The 12,655-nt window shown below is 48.0% G+C and overlaps 1 protein-coding gene across 3 annotated transcripts in view; it reads right to left on the bottom strand.

Annotated features, from left to right (window-relative positions):
• Positions 1-1,995: 1,995 nt before the first annotated feature.
• The window catches only part of PAFAH2 (platelet activating factor acetylhydrolase 2), a 43,239-nt gene continuing 32,579 nt past the window's right edge, over positions 1,996-12,655 (bottom strand). For all 3 annotated transcript variants that reach the window (XM_042244528.2, XM_060410650.1, XM_004005102.6), the window contains one exon: positions 1,996-7,416. In XM_042244528.2, coding sequence (XP_042100462.1) covers positions 7,322-7,416 — 95 coding nt within the window. In that variant the 3' untranslated portion in view covers positions 1,996-7,321. The remainder of the gene's footprint in view (positions 7,417-12,655) is intronic.

The following is a 12,655-nucleotide window of genomic DNA, read 5'->3' as shown; positions in this document are numbered from 1 at the left end:
ACTTTGGAAACAAAGGGTTTAGGTTCCTAGCTCTTGCACTTAACTTACAGGCTGGGTGACTGTGCCTGGGTTAGCAAATTTTTCTGAACTTCACTTTCCTGATTTGTTGTATGGGGTGACATGCACTTCATTATGGGAATGCTGCTAGGATTAAATGATACATTGTATGTAAAACACTTAGCACAATCCGGCACAAAACAAGTGCTCATTAAATAGTGGCCCTTTTATTATTAATGGCAACATACACTTGTGCTTTATAAGTTACAAAGTGCTCTTACACCAAAACCCTCTCAGCCCCTCAAGTCCTGAGGTGGGCAAGGCAGACACTAGTGACCCCATTTTACAGAAAAAGAAAGGCTCTGAAGGGTTCCCTGGCTCTAGATCATATGGCAGAAAAACGTGTCAGTGTCTGAATTCAGACTTGGGTGTGATTCCATGAAAATGAATAATTATATATGCACACTTGGCAGGCTGAGCATCTAGGGACCATCTGGCTTAGCAGGCTGAGGAGGGCTGCATTTCTGAGCAGCTTCTTTTTTTAGATGAAAGTGAGATGGAAAAATAAGCTGTCAAACTACTTTCCCTCATTTTCCACATTGGTGAGATGTGTGCTCAGTTTTGCCCTCTTTTTTAACTCTCAAATGCTACATGTCCGTGTATCTCAGTTCACTCCACCTGTCTTTAGCTACTCCGTCACTGACTCTGCCCTGGGCCCCACAGCTGGGATCTGGGAAACCCCTCTCCCCCTCAAAAAAGGAAGCAGGGGCAGCTGGAGACATCTGAGGGTGGGCGCGTGCCAGCTGTTCCCGTCTGGATGGGGAACAGGAAGCCTGCTGATGGGGGGATTCTGAGGGGGGGGGGGACAGTGATCCCTGCTCCCCGTGTCAGTCAACAGGCAGATGCTTTTCCATCCAACAGATGGGTCCTGCTCCAGGAATAATGTAGTAAAGTGTAACACTAACCATGGCCCAGAATCTGTGTCTTCCGGGGAGCAGGAGGCCAAGAGATCAGATGTTGACCGAATCTAATCAAGAAGGCTCTTGCAGGCAAAGTGGAACTCGAAATGAGCCTCAAGGAAGAGCAGGTGTTTGGATATACAGATGGGAGACTGGGAAGGCCCTGCAAGCAAGAAAACATTGTGAGAAGGGGCACATGTTTGTTTGGGGGATGGGTAGGCATATTAAGGGAACCGAGGAAAAAGGCGGCACAGCAAGAAGCAGAGAACCGAAGAGGTGGGGCAAGAAAGTGAGGGGAGGAGACGCAATTCTACAGAGAAAAAGGAGTCCCAAAGATTCTTGGCAACTTAAGTGATGGAGACTCGACCACCAGCCCATATTCCAACTGACAGGGAAACTGAAGTCATGAAAGGAAAGCACGCACATGGGTCAGAGTGAGGGAGAGAGAGGGACAAGAACCTGGGGCTCTGGGCAATCAGTTTCGTCATCATCCGTCAGACCACCCTTGCAGGCTGGTGTTGTTACACAGTGGTGTTTCAGGCAGATCTGGCAGCAGAATGCAAAGGAAGAGAGAGAGGTTTGAGTCCGGGAGACTGTAAAGATGATTCCAGGGTGAGTTGATGGAGGGGCTAGACTCAAATGAAGCGGGGAAGATGTGCTGGGTGTGAGGATCATGGCAAAGGGAGAAACAAGAGGACCTGGCTGTCAGGGCGAGAGCTGTGGACAGGTCATTCGCAGGACATCCTCAGGCCTGGAGTTTCTCCTGGGGAGGTCACGGGACACTTTAACTCCCTGACCTCAGTCTCAAAGGCAGCAGACAAAAATTCACCAGCTAGCCTCTACAACCAACTGCATATCCCCAGGCCCTTTTCCCTTTCCCATCCTTTACACAGACCTTCTCTCTCAGTCTCCCAGACTTCGGCTTACATCTGCTGCTTAGGTGTCTGTGTTTGGATGATCAGGTATGAAACTAAAACTCAAACCAGAACCTAAGAGTGTAGACTCTCCCTAGTGGTGAAGAAAACCGCAAAACTACAACTGTGGTGTGAAGTTTTATTTTTGAGGTGAGGAGCAGGGAGATCAGAGCGGAGAGAATGGGATAACTCTCTTCATCTAGTTCCACCCTCCCATGACAGTGGGGCAGGCAGCAGGGAGCTCACTGAAACTGAAGCTGGAATGAGAATTAGACCAGGACCATCTTGGGCCATTCAGCACAAGGATAGATGCTCCCTAAACTTACAGGTACGTAAGAAGGACCAAATAAACAATAGTTATGACAGCTAACTTAAAAAGAGTATTTATTTGGCTGGGCAGGGTCTTAGCTGTGCCATGTGGGGTCTAGTTCCCTGGCCAGGGATCAAACCTGGGGCCCCTGCTTTGGGAGCGTGGAGTCTTAGCCACCGGACCATCAGGGAAGTCCTCATGGCTAATGTTATTAAGCCCTTAATATAGACACTGTGCTAAGCACTTAACATACATTATTTAACTATTACAACAACCCTAAAATACTATTGGAATTCCCATTTTACAAATGAGAAAGTTGAAGCTTGTAAAAGTTAACAAATTAGCATAAAGTCACAGGACTAATAGTGCTGGTGCTGTCTGATTTCAAATCATGTTCTTCGACCCTGAACTGCTTTCCTCATATTGCAAATCAACAGAGCACCTGGCCCACAGTTCTTGGCAAAGTTCAGTTCTCTCCCAAATCTGCTTCTCAGTAACACTAAGGATGTTATTAAATCTCAATGCAAGTCACATAGAAATTGCTAGGGAGTTTAACCTTCTTGATTCAATCTCATTAAATTACATTCCTTATAACCTGAGAGTTTAAGGTGTGTGTGTGTGGTTAGTTATGTCTGTCTCTATGCAACCCCATGGACTGTAGCCTGCCAAGCTTCTCTGTCCATGGAATTTTCCAGGCATGAATATTGGAATGGATTGCCATTTCCTACTCCAGAGGATCTTCCCAACCCAGGGAATCAACTCTGTGTCTCCTGCTTCTCCTGCATTGGCAGGCAGATTCTTTACCACTGCCCTGCTGAGAAGTCCTTTTAAAGAGAAGGGTTATCTATGAGGCAAAACCAAGGTTGCCTATTAGGCCATGGGGCCTAGTGATTAAGAGTTTGGATTTTGATGCCTGAATTCCAGTTTTGTCAAATTCTTTCTGTGAGAGCTGGATCAAATAATTTCTCTACGACCCTGTTTCCTCATACATAAACTGAGGCTAATGGGCTTACTGTGAACAGCAAATGAGATGCTGCATGTAAAGCCCTGGTCACAGTCTGGGACACACAGTAAGGGCCCAGTGAGCGCTGGCTATTATGATGATGATTGTCAGCATCGGTGCTCTCAGTTTCCATGCAGTTATGGCCAGCGACACTTGGCTTTTGCATCCTGCTGTGATGGGACAGAAAGCGAGCTTCCTACTGAGGCTAGGTCCCAAGTACAGAGTAGGGCCTCTCCTGTCTCTCTGTCACTTTGCAGGCCCAGGGGCAAGTGGTGACCCAGAAGGAAAAGGGAACAAAGGTTCCCACAAGGCCATGACACAGAGTTGGAGTCCATCGATTGACATTACAAGAGCCCAGTGGTCTTCTTGAAGAAGGGCAAGCAGGACACACACTGGAAAAGGGCTTGGGGACTGCTGAGAGCGTAACAAGAACCTGGTCAATCTTAGTCTGACACGTCCAGGAATTGGGAGGGATGGGGAATCCCATTCCATCCAATATTTACTTACTGTCCTTCCTGATGCACTGCTCTGCGCACAGCAATGTCACAATATACCTTACCACTAGGGTGCCTCCACAGGCATGGTCCAACGACGGGACGGCGGATAAGAATATGCAGAAGAAGCCCAGGACATCTGTGCTTTTGGAAAGGATTCACTAGCATGCAATTTATGAGCACATACCAGTTACTTAGCAGGATTTCTTTACCGTATCTAAAAGGCCATTTAACTGGTGCTCTTCAGTTTGCTGGAAGTTAACAAAAAACTAGGACAAAAGACCAAAGACCTGTGGCACCCACTCTGAGCAGTTAAAGGAATGATTACAAAGTCCAAGCACTGAAGGCTGTGCATTCCAGTTGCAGGAGTGTCCCTAAAGCGTTCTCTCAGTGACTACTTAGTTACACTTTGTTGTTATTGCTGTCCAGTCGCTAAGTCACGTCCGACTCTTTGGGACCCCAGGGACTGTAGCACGCCAGGCTCCTCTGTCCCCCACTCTCTCAGGGAGCTTGCTCAAATTCATGTCCATTGAATCAGGCCACTCAACCACCTCATCCTCTGTCACCCCCTTCTCCTCCTGCCTTCAATCTTTCCCAGCATCAGGGTCTTTTCAAATGAGTCGGCTCTTCACATCAGGTGGCCAAAGTATTGGAGCTTCAGCAACAGTCGTTCCAGTGAATAGTCAGGGTTGATTTCCTTGGACTGACTGGTTTGACCTTTCTGCACTCCAAGGGACTCTCAAGTCTTCCCCACCATCACAGTTCAAAAGCATCAATTCTTCAGCACTCAGCCTTCTTTATGCACCGACTCTCACATTTACTTTAGGTGGAAAGGTGCAAACAGCTCTCCACATCTTCGCAGACCAGAGGGTGCCACTGCGCTGATAATACTTCTGGACACAAGTGGCTTTGTTCTCTGGGGGCTGAACATTAGCTACAGCTGAATGTTCTCTAGCTACAGGCGGATGACTGCTGCTGCTGCTGCTAAGTCGCTTCAGTCCTGTCCGACTCTGTGCAACCCCACGATGGCTAGCTTTGACCAATGAGCTGTGAGTGGAAATGATGATGGCCGCTTGTGGGCAGGAGCTTTAAGGACTTAGGGAGTGCTTCTCCACTCTCTTCCTGCTCCACCACAGCCAATGGGGACACCTCCAGAGAGTGGCAGCTCGGCTGGCCTGGGTCCCCAGGTGAGGATAAAAATGACACCAAGGAGAGCCTTGAGCCAACACACAGGACAAGTAGTGTGGGCAAGAAGTAAGCTTTTATCCCTCTGGGGTCTGTTGGTTACTACCATGCCATCTAGTCTATCCTGATGGAAACATCCTAAGAAGAGGTCAGATCACAGTAAGAAGTATGTGCGTTATCTTTTTGGCAAATTACTGTTCAAAATAGTCAATACGACATTTTATGAATGAAAGGATCATTTTCAGTGGGGAAGATTCCTCTTCTCCAGTGACACCGGACCAACGAGTCATTGCCAGAACACAAACTGAATGGAGGAGATGGGTCCAGTTTCTAAACAACTTCCTTCTTTAGGAAGTTTCAGGTCTTCACATGATATACCCATTATTATTACGGGTCTAAGGTAGACGCTGGGTCTCAGGTGCTTGTGCTGTTGGCACTGACTTCTCAGCATCTGCACCACCATCCCCAGGCACAAGGGATGACTTCTGCTGGTTCTGTGAGTGCGCATGGGCTCTGATCCCTGTATGGGGCTTGGAAGGCACTTGTATGTGCTCTCACAGAAGGAAATCCATAATGCATGCTTGAGTAAAACAGCAAGCCGAAAAACCTCAGAATGTACAGTGTTACTAAGCAGACATGGAACATTTACAAAATTGACCTCACACTGGGTCAATAAGCAAGTCTCAGGATAAAAAAGCCATGTGGGTCATTTTCTCTGACCAAAAGCAGTTGAGGTAGAAAACAGCTATAGGGTAATGATATAAATCTCCCAAGTTTGGAAAGTAGGAAACATACTTAAAATAACACATGGGTTACGCACCCTTTCACTAATCCTAAGTATGCGTAATGCAGATCCTCATTTTAGAAATGCAGGAACTGAGACTAAAAAGACACTGTAATTTGCTCAAATGTACGCAGTGAGCAGTGGTGGAGCCTGGCTATAGGAAACCAGGTTATAGAACTCCAGAGCCTGGGGCTTTCATGACATCCTCCTCGCGCTACGTCTCACTGGAATCCACAGCTGCTTCCCAGGTAGGTCCACAGCCTCACTGGATGTGGTGCTTCACCTCTGAGAAAGAACAGCGGCTGACAGACGGGACACAGTCCCAGCTTGCTCCGGTGACCCTGACCTCCGACCTGTCGTATAGAGTCGCATTTCCCTCTTTCTCTTGCCTCCTCTAGGGTCTCCCGCTTGGACTGAAATGAGAAGTCTAGAGTAGTAGAGAGGGGTGTCTGAGGTTGATATTCCCAGACAGCTTTGAACTAGATCCCTAGGAAGACTTCCTTTCCTTTTAAAGATCGTTTTCCACACTGGCATACGCGGTAAGCAATCAAAGAAAGACAGAAGGAAAAGTTACTTCCAGATGGCTCCCCATCTTGCTGTAATGAAGATTAAATATAGAAGATACTCCAACATATCATTAGGCAAACATGAGTATTAATATCATTCACATTACAAATGGGACAAAACGGAAATCCAGTCTATAGCTTGACTTAACTCTGAGGCTAGGCCCTCAGAGCCAGGAGACAGGCCACTAGAGCACCCTGATTCTGAACAAGTTGGAGGCTCACAACACCTGAGGTAAGAGGCAAAACTGAAGTGTTTCTAGACTTCTCTCTAGAGATGGCTTCCTGCATTCGAACTGACCAAACTCTCTCCCTTTTGTGGTGAGGGCCTGTTCAAATGGCTACTTACCAGTGTATTCTACTTTCTCCATCAACCTACTTGTGTTGTTTCCTGTCAAGTGAGATTTTCAGCAAAACTCTTAAGACATCCAGAGCTTTGGGGTACCCCTTGTCCCTCAGCCTCTCTCCCTGTGCTATCATGACAAGGCTATCTGCCCCTTCTATAGGCTAACAAGTATACCTTCTCCTGAAGACCAGGACTATGCTTCATGAGATGAGAAGGCTTGAAAATAAACAGAAAAATCTGATGGTGGTCCAGATCCTAGAAAGCCACCTCAGGTGCTCAGAACTCACCAAGCAGCCCTGGGGAGGAGGGAAAGGCAGTGAAGGAGGAAGAGACAGTGCCAAGTTGGACTAGAGGTCTGGATGGTGGGAATTTTCCCTCTGTCTTTTGGCTTCATTTCATCCACTGCAGAAGCCACATTGGCCCAAGGTGAGGGCGTTGGCTGGCTAGGTTAATAGGGCTCATAGTGCTCAGCTTAGGGCTTAGGTCTTCCCCAGCCCCATCCCACTGCTTGTACCCCATACCATTAAGGCTCAGTCCTCAGAATGTCCGTTCGCCCATCAGTAAGTGACCCAAGTCCCAACATGAGTTTAAGATCGACAAGTCTGAGATTCAAGTACCCCATTACCAATCAGCAGTGTGATTATATCCTCTCAATCAACACAGAAAGGTCATGGCAATCACTTCCTGAAAGGAGGCCAAGGGTATCCCTGGGCAGGCCCCACATGGGAACTCAGCTCAGGGACCTTCCACAAATGACCAGTTGTGCCTACAGGCTGGACAGATGGCGTGGGGCCCCTGGGGTTAGTGATGGTCCAATGCCTTCAATGAAGTTGTTCCATTGGTCATAGTCCTCTTCCAGGCCTGAATGGAGGAAAAAAAAAAACACAGAAAAGTTAGGTAAACTTGTAAAGGTAGATCAAAGAGTAGCTTCCATGGATTTAGTGGGTCATCAAAGAGACAGGAGCATCTGGGATACTACAATGACTGGTTATAGTGGTTGCGATGGTGGAAGCAATAATGATAACTACTGTTCTTTCAGTGCATTTTTACATACTCTCCTTAAACAACTTGCTTAACCCATAACAACTCAGTAACGACAATAATAACAGAAGGGAGCATTGACTGAAGGGCAATTCATTCCAGGAACTTTGCTAAACATGCATTGTTTCATTTAATTTTCATAATATCGCTATGTGTCAAGCACTGTGTGCATGCTAAGTTGCTTCAGTTGTGTCCAACTCTTTGCGACCCCAGCGACTGTAGCCTACCAGGCTCCTCTGTCCATGGGATTCTCCAGGCAAGAATAATGGAATGGGTTGCCATGCCCTTCTCCAGGGGATCTTCCCGACCCAGGGATGGAACTTGCGTCTCTTAAGTCTCCCACATTGTAGGCAGGTCCTTTACCACTAGCGCCACCTGGGGAGCCCTGTGTCTTGGCCCAATTTTACAGCTGAGGAAACAGGCTCAGCGAAGCTACCAGATCCATCCTATGTCAATACAACTGCTTAAGTGGCAGAGACAGAATTCAAACCCCGGTGAGATAGGGTGAGAAAGTGGAAAACCCACTTCCAGCCTCATGGATGTTGCTGACCAAGAAGAGATCCTCCACAAGCCAGCCAGTGAATATGAATCCGTGGCAGCTTCAGTGAAGGGCAGAAGGAACGGGACAGTAACATCATGAAGCAGCATAAAGTAGGTATGATTCCAGAGAGGTCCCTGGGACCACAGGCAGATGGAGCTAATGACATGGGGGGAACAGTCAGGCAGGGCCCAAGGCCCAGGCTGAGGGAGCAGGACGCAGCTAAGCAGGCAAATGGTGTTTCTGTTCAAAACAAAAACCTGGGACATGGGCAGCAACCACTCTCCATCTTCAGATCCCCAAGGCCCTGCCAAGGCCCTGGCGGGGAATAGGTCCTCGACAAACAGTGCGCCATATTCATTACTTAAAAAAACGCGGAGCACACTGCTGTGTGCCAGTTTGTTCCTGATGCCAGAAATATAGCCACGGACAAATAGAAACCCTCATCCTCATAGAGCTCACAATCTAGAGATAACAATAAACAAAACAACCTACATAGGCTATGAAAAGGTGAGCAGCGCTGTGGCAAAAAACCGAGCCAGACAGAGGCAGTGCTGGTGGCCGGGACCAGGGGTGAGGGGAGGAAGGGATGGTACAATGCTTTTTAAAGAGGGTTGTCAATGTAAGCCTCCCTGGGAAGGTGAGATGTGAGTGAAAAAGTGAAGGAGGTGAGAGTGAGCCACGAGATTACACAGGAAGAATGTTTGAGGCAGCAGGAACAGCAGCACAAAGGCCTGAAGCAGGACTGTGCCTGGGACGTGGAGGCTTGTGGAGCGAGAGGGGAAGCAAGCCTGGGGAAGAGCCACAGGAGGGACACTAGGCGTTGACTTTGCCTCTCAGAGAAATAGGAGCCACGTTAGGATCCTGAGCAGCGGAGTGACAAGATATGGCTTCCTTTCTAAAAGGGGGCTTCCCTGGTGGCTCAGTTGGTAAAGAATCCGCCTGTAACATGGGAGACCTGGGTTCGATCCCTGGGTGGGGAAGATCCCCTGGAAAAGGAAACGGCTACCCACTCCAGTGTTCTGGCCTGGAGAATTCCATGGCCTATATAGTCCAGGGATTGCAAAGTGTCGGACACTACCAAGTGACTTTCGCTTTCTTTCTAAAAGGATCACTCTGAAGGCTTGATAAAGAAAGGAGTGTGGAGACTTCCCTGGTGGTCTAGTGGTTAAGAATCTCCCTTCCAGGCTTCCTTGGTGGCTCAGCAGTAAAGAATCCACCTGCCAAGGTAGGAGGCACGGGTTTGATCCCTGATCTAGGAAAATCCCACATGCCGTGGAGCAACTAAGCCTGTGCACCACAACTACTGAGCCTGTGCTCTCAGAGCCCACGTACCACAGCTACGAAGCCCGCGAGCCCTAGACTCCGGGCTCTGCAGCAAGAGAAGCCACCACAAGGAGAAGCCCATACATGCAACTCGAGAGTAGCCTGCAGAGCAAAGAAGACCCGGCACAGTCAAAAATAAATTTTAAACAGTTTTTAAATGTGCAGGACTTCCCTGGTGGTACAGTGAACAAGAATCCACCTGGCAAGGCAGGGGCATGGGTTCGATCCCTGGTCCAGGAAGATTCTACATGCCTCAGGGCCACTAAGCCCGTGCACCACAGCTACTGAGCCCATGCTCTAGAGCCTGCAACCACTGAGCCTGCAGGCCACAGCTCCCGAAGCCCACGCACCTAGAGCCCACACTCTGCAACAAGCGAAGCCACTGTGAGAAGCCCCAGCAACCAAGGAGCCCCGCTCACTGAATTAGAGAAAGCCTGCATGCGGCAACGAGGACCAAGGGCAGCCTGGAATAAAATCAATGATTTTTTTAAGGTGCAAAATTTCAAGGCACAAAATACAAAATATTATTAGAGGGAAAAAAAAAATGAACCCACATTCCAATGCAGAGGACATGGGTTCGATTCCTGGTTAGGAACTAGGGTCCCACATACCATGGGGCAACTAAGCCAGAGTACCACAGCTCAGAAGCCCATGCACTGCAGTGAAGACCCCACATACCAAAGCTAAGACCCGACACAGCCAAATAAATGAAAAAAAAAAGAGTTTAAAAAAGAAAGAAAGGACTGCGTGGGGACGCAGGGGTGGCAATAGGGAGTGGGTAGCCTATCCCTTCTCCAGCGGATCTTCCCGACCCAGGAATCAAACTGGGGTCTCTTGCATTGCAGGTGGATTCTTTACCAGCTGAGCTAACAGGGAAGCCCTTAAAAAAGAAAGGGCTGTGTGGGGAGGCAGGGGTGGCAATAGGGAGACCAGTTAGGAAACTCTTAAGTGAGAGACGACTTGGACAGGATGGTAGCTGTGGGGGTGGTGACAAATGATGACTTTCTATTTGTATTCTGAAGGCAGGGCCAATAGGATTTTCTGAGGGACTAGATGGGAGGTGTAAGAGAGGAGACAAGAATGGGACTTTGGCTTGAGTAACTCGAAGGATGGAGTTACTATTAACTGAGAAAGGAAAGACTGCAGTTGAAAGCTGTTATCATGTGTGATTCCCCTTAGAAGGCCAAGTAGAGCTGTTGAGTTAATAAATCTGATGCTCATGGGCAAGACCGAACTGGAGACAAACTGGAGAGTTTTCAGCATGGAGATGGCATTTAAAGCCAGAAGACCAGATGGCATCGGGGGATACAGGTTGAGAAGAGGTCCAAGCACTGAGCCCTGGAGGCAGCAAGGCAGACGGAGGGGAGCAGACACTGAGAAGGAGAAAATTTGCAAGGAGGCATCCTGGAAGCAAAGACTGGGCTGCACAGAAGACGGCCTCACCAACTCTCCCAGAAGCTGCCGAGAGTTCCAGTGACATGAGGCACGAGAGGTGACTGCTGGATTTAGAACTGTGAAGGTTTCACGAAGGAGTGGGATGCAAAAGCCTGGTAGGTGTAGGTTCAAGAGAGAAAGTGAAGGGAAGGATCAGAGAAAGTGAAGCCACTCGTGTGAGGAGTTCTGCTATCATGAGGGAGAGGGAAACAGGGTGGTAACTGGGGACCAAAGTGTGGGGTCAAGACAGAATTTTTAAAAAAGAAATTTCAGCATGAAATGAGCCGCAGACGGGGAAAAATCGATGATCTAATGTAAAGAGAAAGAACATTGTTGACACAGTCCTCTTGAGCAGACCAGAGGGTGAAATCCAGTGCGCAAGTGGAGGGGTTGGCCTAGTAAGATGACTGAGTAGGAACCTCTAGGAACCAGATGGAAGGCTGAGTCTCTGCAAGAAGGTAGGGAGATGCAGTGCTGGGATTCGAAGACGGACTGATGGCTTCCATTTTCTGAGTGAAGTGGAAGACAGAGTTAATCAGCTGAGAGACCACATAGGGGAGGAAGGTAACAGAGGTTTCAAGAGAAAGAAGGTGTGAAATTGTCTTCCAGGAGCGAGGCAGGGAGGATAAGCAGGTGGAAACAGGAGCTGCACGACGCACCAAACCTTCCTAACAGAAGGTAACACAAGCCCTGTGTCAGCAGAACGCTGCTCTCAGAGGTAATTTTTAGGATCAAAGGTAATTTTTTTTTTAAGTTTTCTATTTTATTTTTTTAATTTAAGCATAATTGCTTCACAGTTTTGTGTTGGTTTCTGCTGTACAACAATGTGAATCAGCTCAAAGTATATATATATTCCCTCCTTCTTGAGACTCCCTCCCACCCACCACCCCTCTGGTTTATCACAGAGCACCAAGCTGAGCTCCCAGGATCAGAGAGATTTTTTAGGAATGGTGAGAGGTTCAGCTGAGCCACTTACAACCTATTTTAGTTTCCCACATCACACATACTGTATGGCCACCATACAGTGGTGGCCTTTCAGAGAAAGTCTTTTCTCTCTTTGAAAAACTAAGTACCCCAAGCTGAGAGTCTTCACCTTTTTTCACCGTCTTATCTCTTCTCAAGTGGATACTGCAAGAGCTTCCTACCTGGGCTCTTTCCCTCTCAACCCATCCCATCTCACCCATCCTCCATGACATAGTCAGACTACAAACATAAGTCTAATGATGACAATCCCCTGCTTATCCACGAAAGGCACTCACAGTCCATGGAATAAAATTCAAACTTATTTCAGGCATACATGGGTTTCTATATCTGGCTTCTGCCCACTTCTCTACCTTTATTTTCCAACAGTTCCACTATCCTGAATGCCAGATACACTAAACACAGCTTCGCAAAACTGACCAGCCCACACCAGCCTTTGTGCCTTCTGTCTAGAAGACTCTTGCCTGCTGAGCCTTACTCTTCTCTGACATTAAAGACAAGTATCACAGTGCAGCCACGGAGCACCGGGGCTTTCCAATCAGACAGTCTAGCAGGCATTCTGGCTTTGTTGTTTAGTTGCTAAGTCGTGTCCAACTCTTTTGCAACCCCATGGCCCAGCCTCCTCTGTCCATGGGATTTTCCAGGCAAGAATCCTTAAGTGGGTTGCCATTTCTTTCTCCAGGGGAATCTTCCTGGCCCAGGGATCAACACCCCCTGAACTGGCAAGCAGATTCTTTACCGCTGAGCCACCCAGAAAGTCCCAATTCTTGCTTTGCCACT

Source organism: Ovis aries, chromosome 2, assembly GCF_016772045.2.
Source record: "Ovis aries strain OAR_USU_Benz2616 breed Rambouillet chromosome 2, ARS-UI_Ramb_v3.0, whole genome shotgun sequence".
Lineage (NCBI taxonomy): Eukaryota > Metazoa > Chordata > Mammalia > Artiodactyla > Bovidae > Ovis > Ovis aries.
Note: the sequence above shows the minus strand (reverse complement) of the source record. Positions and strands in the feature narration are given on the sequence as shown.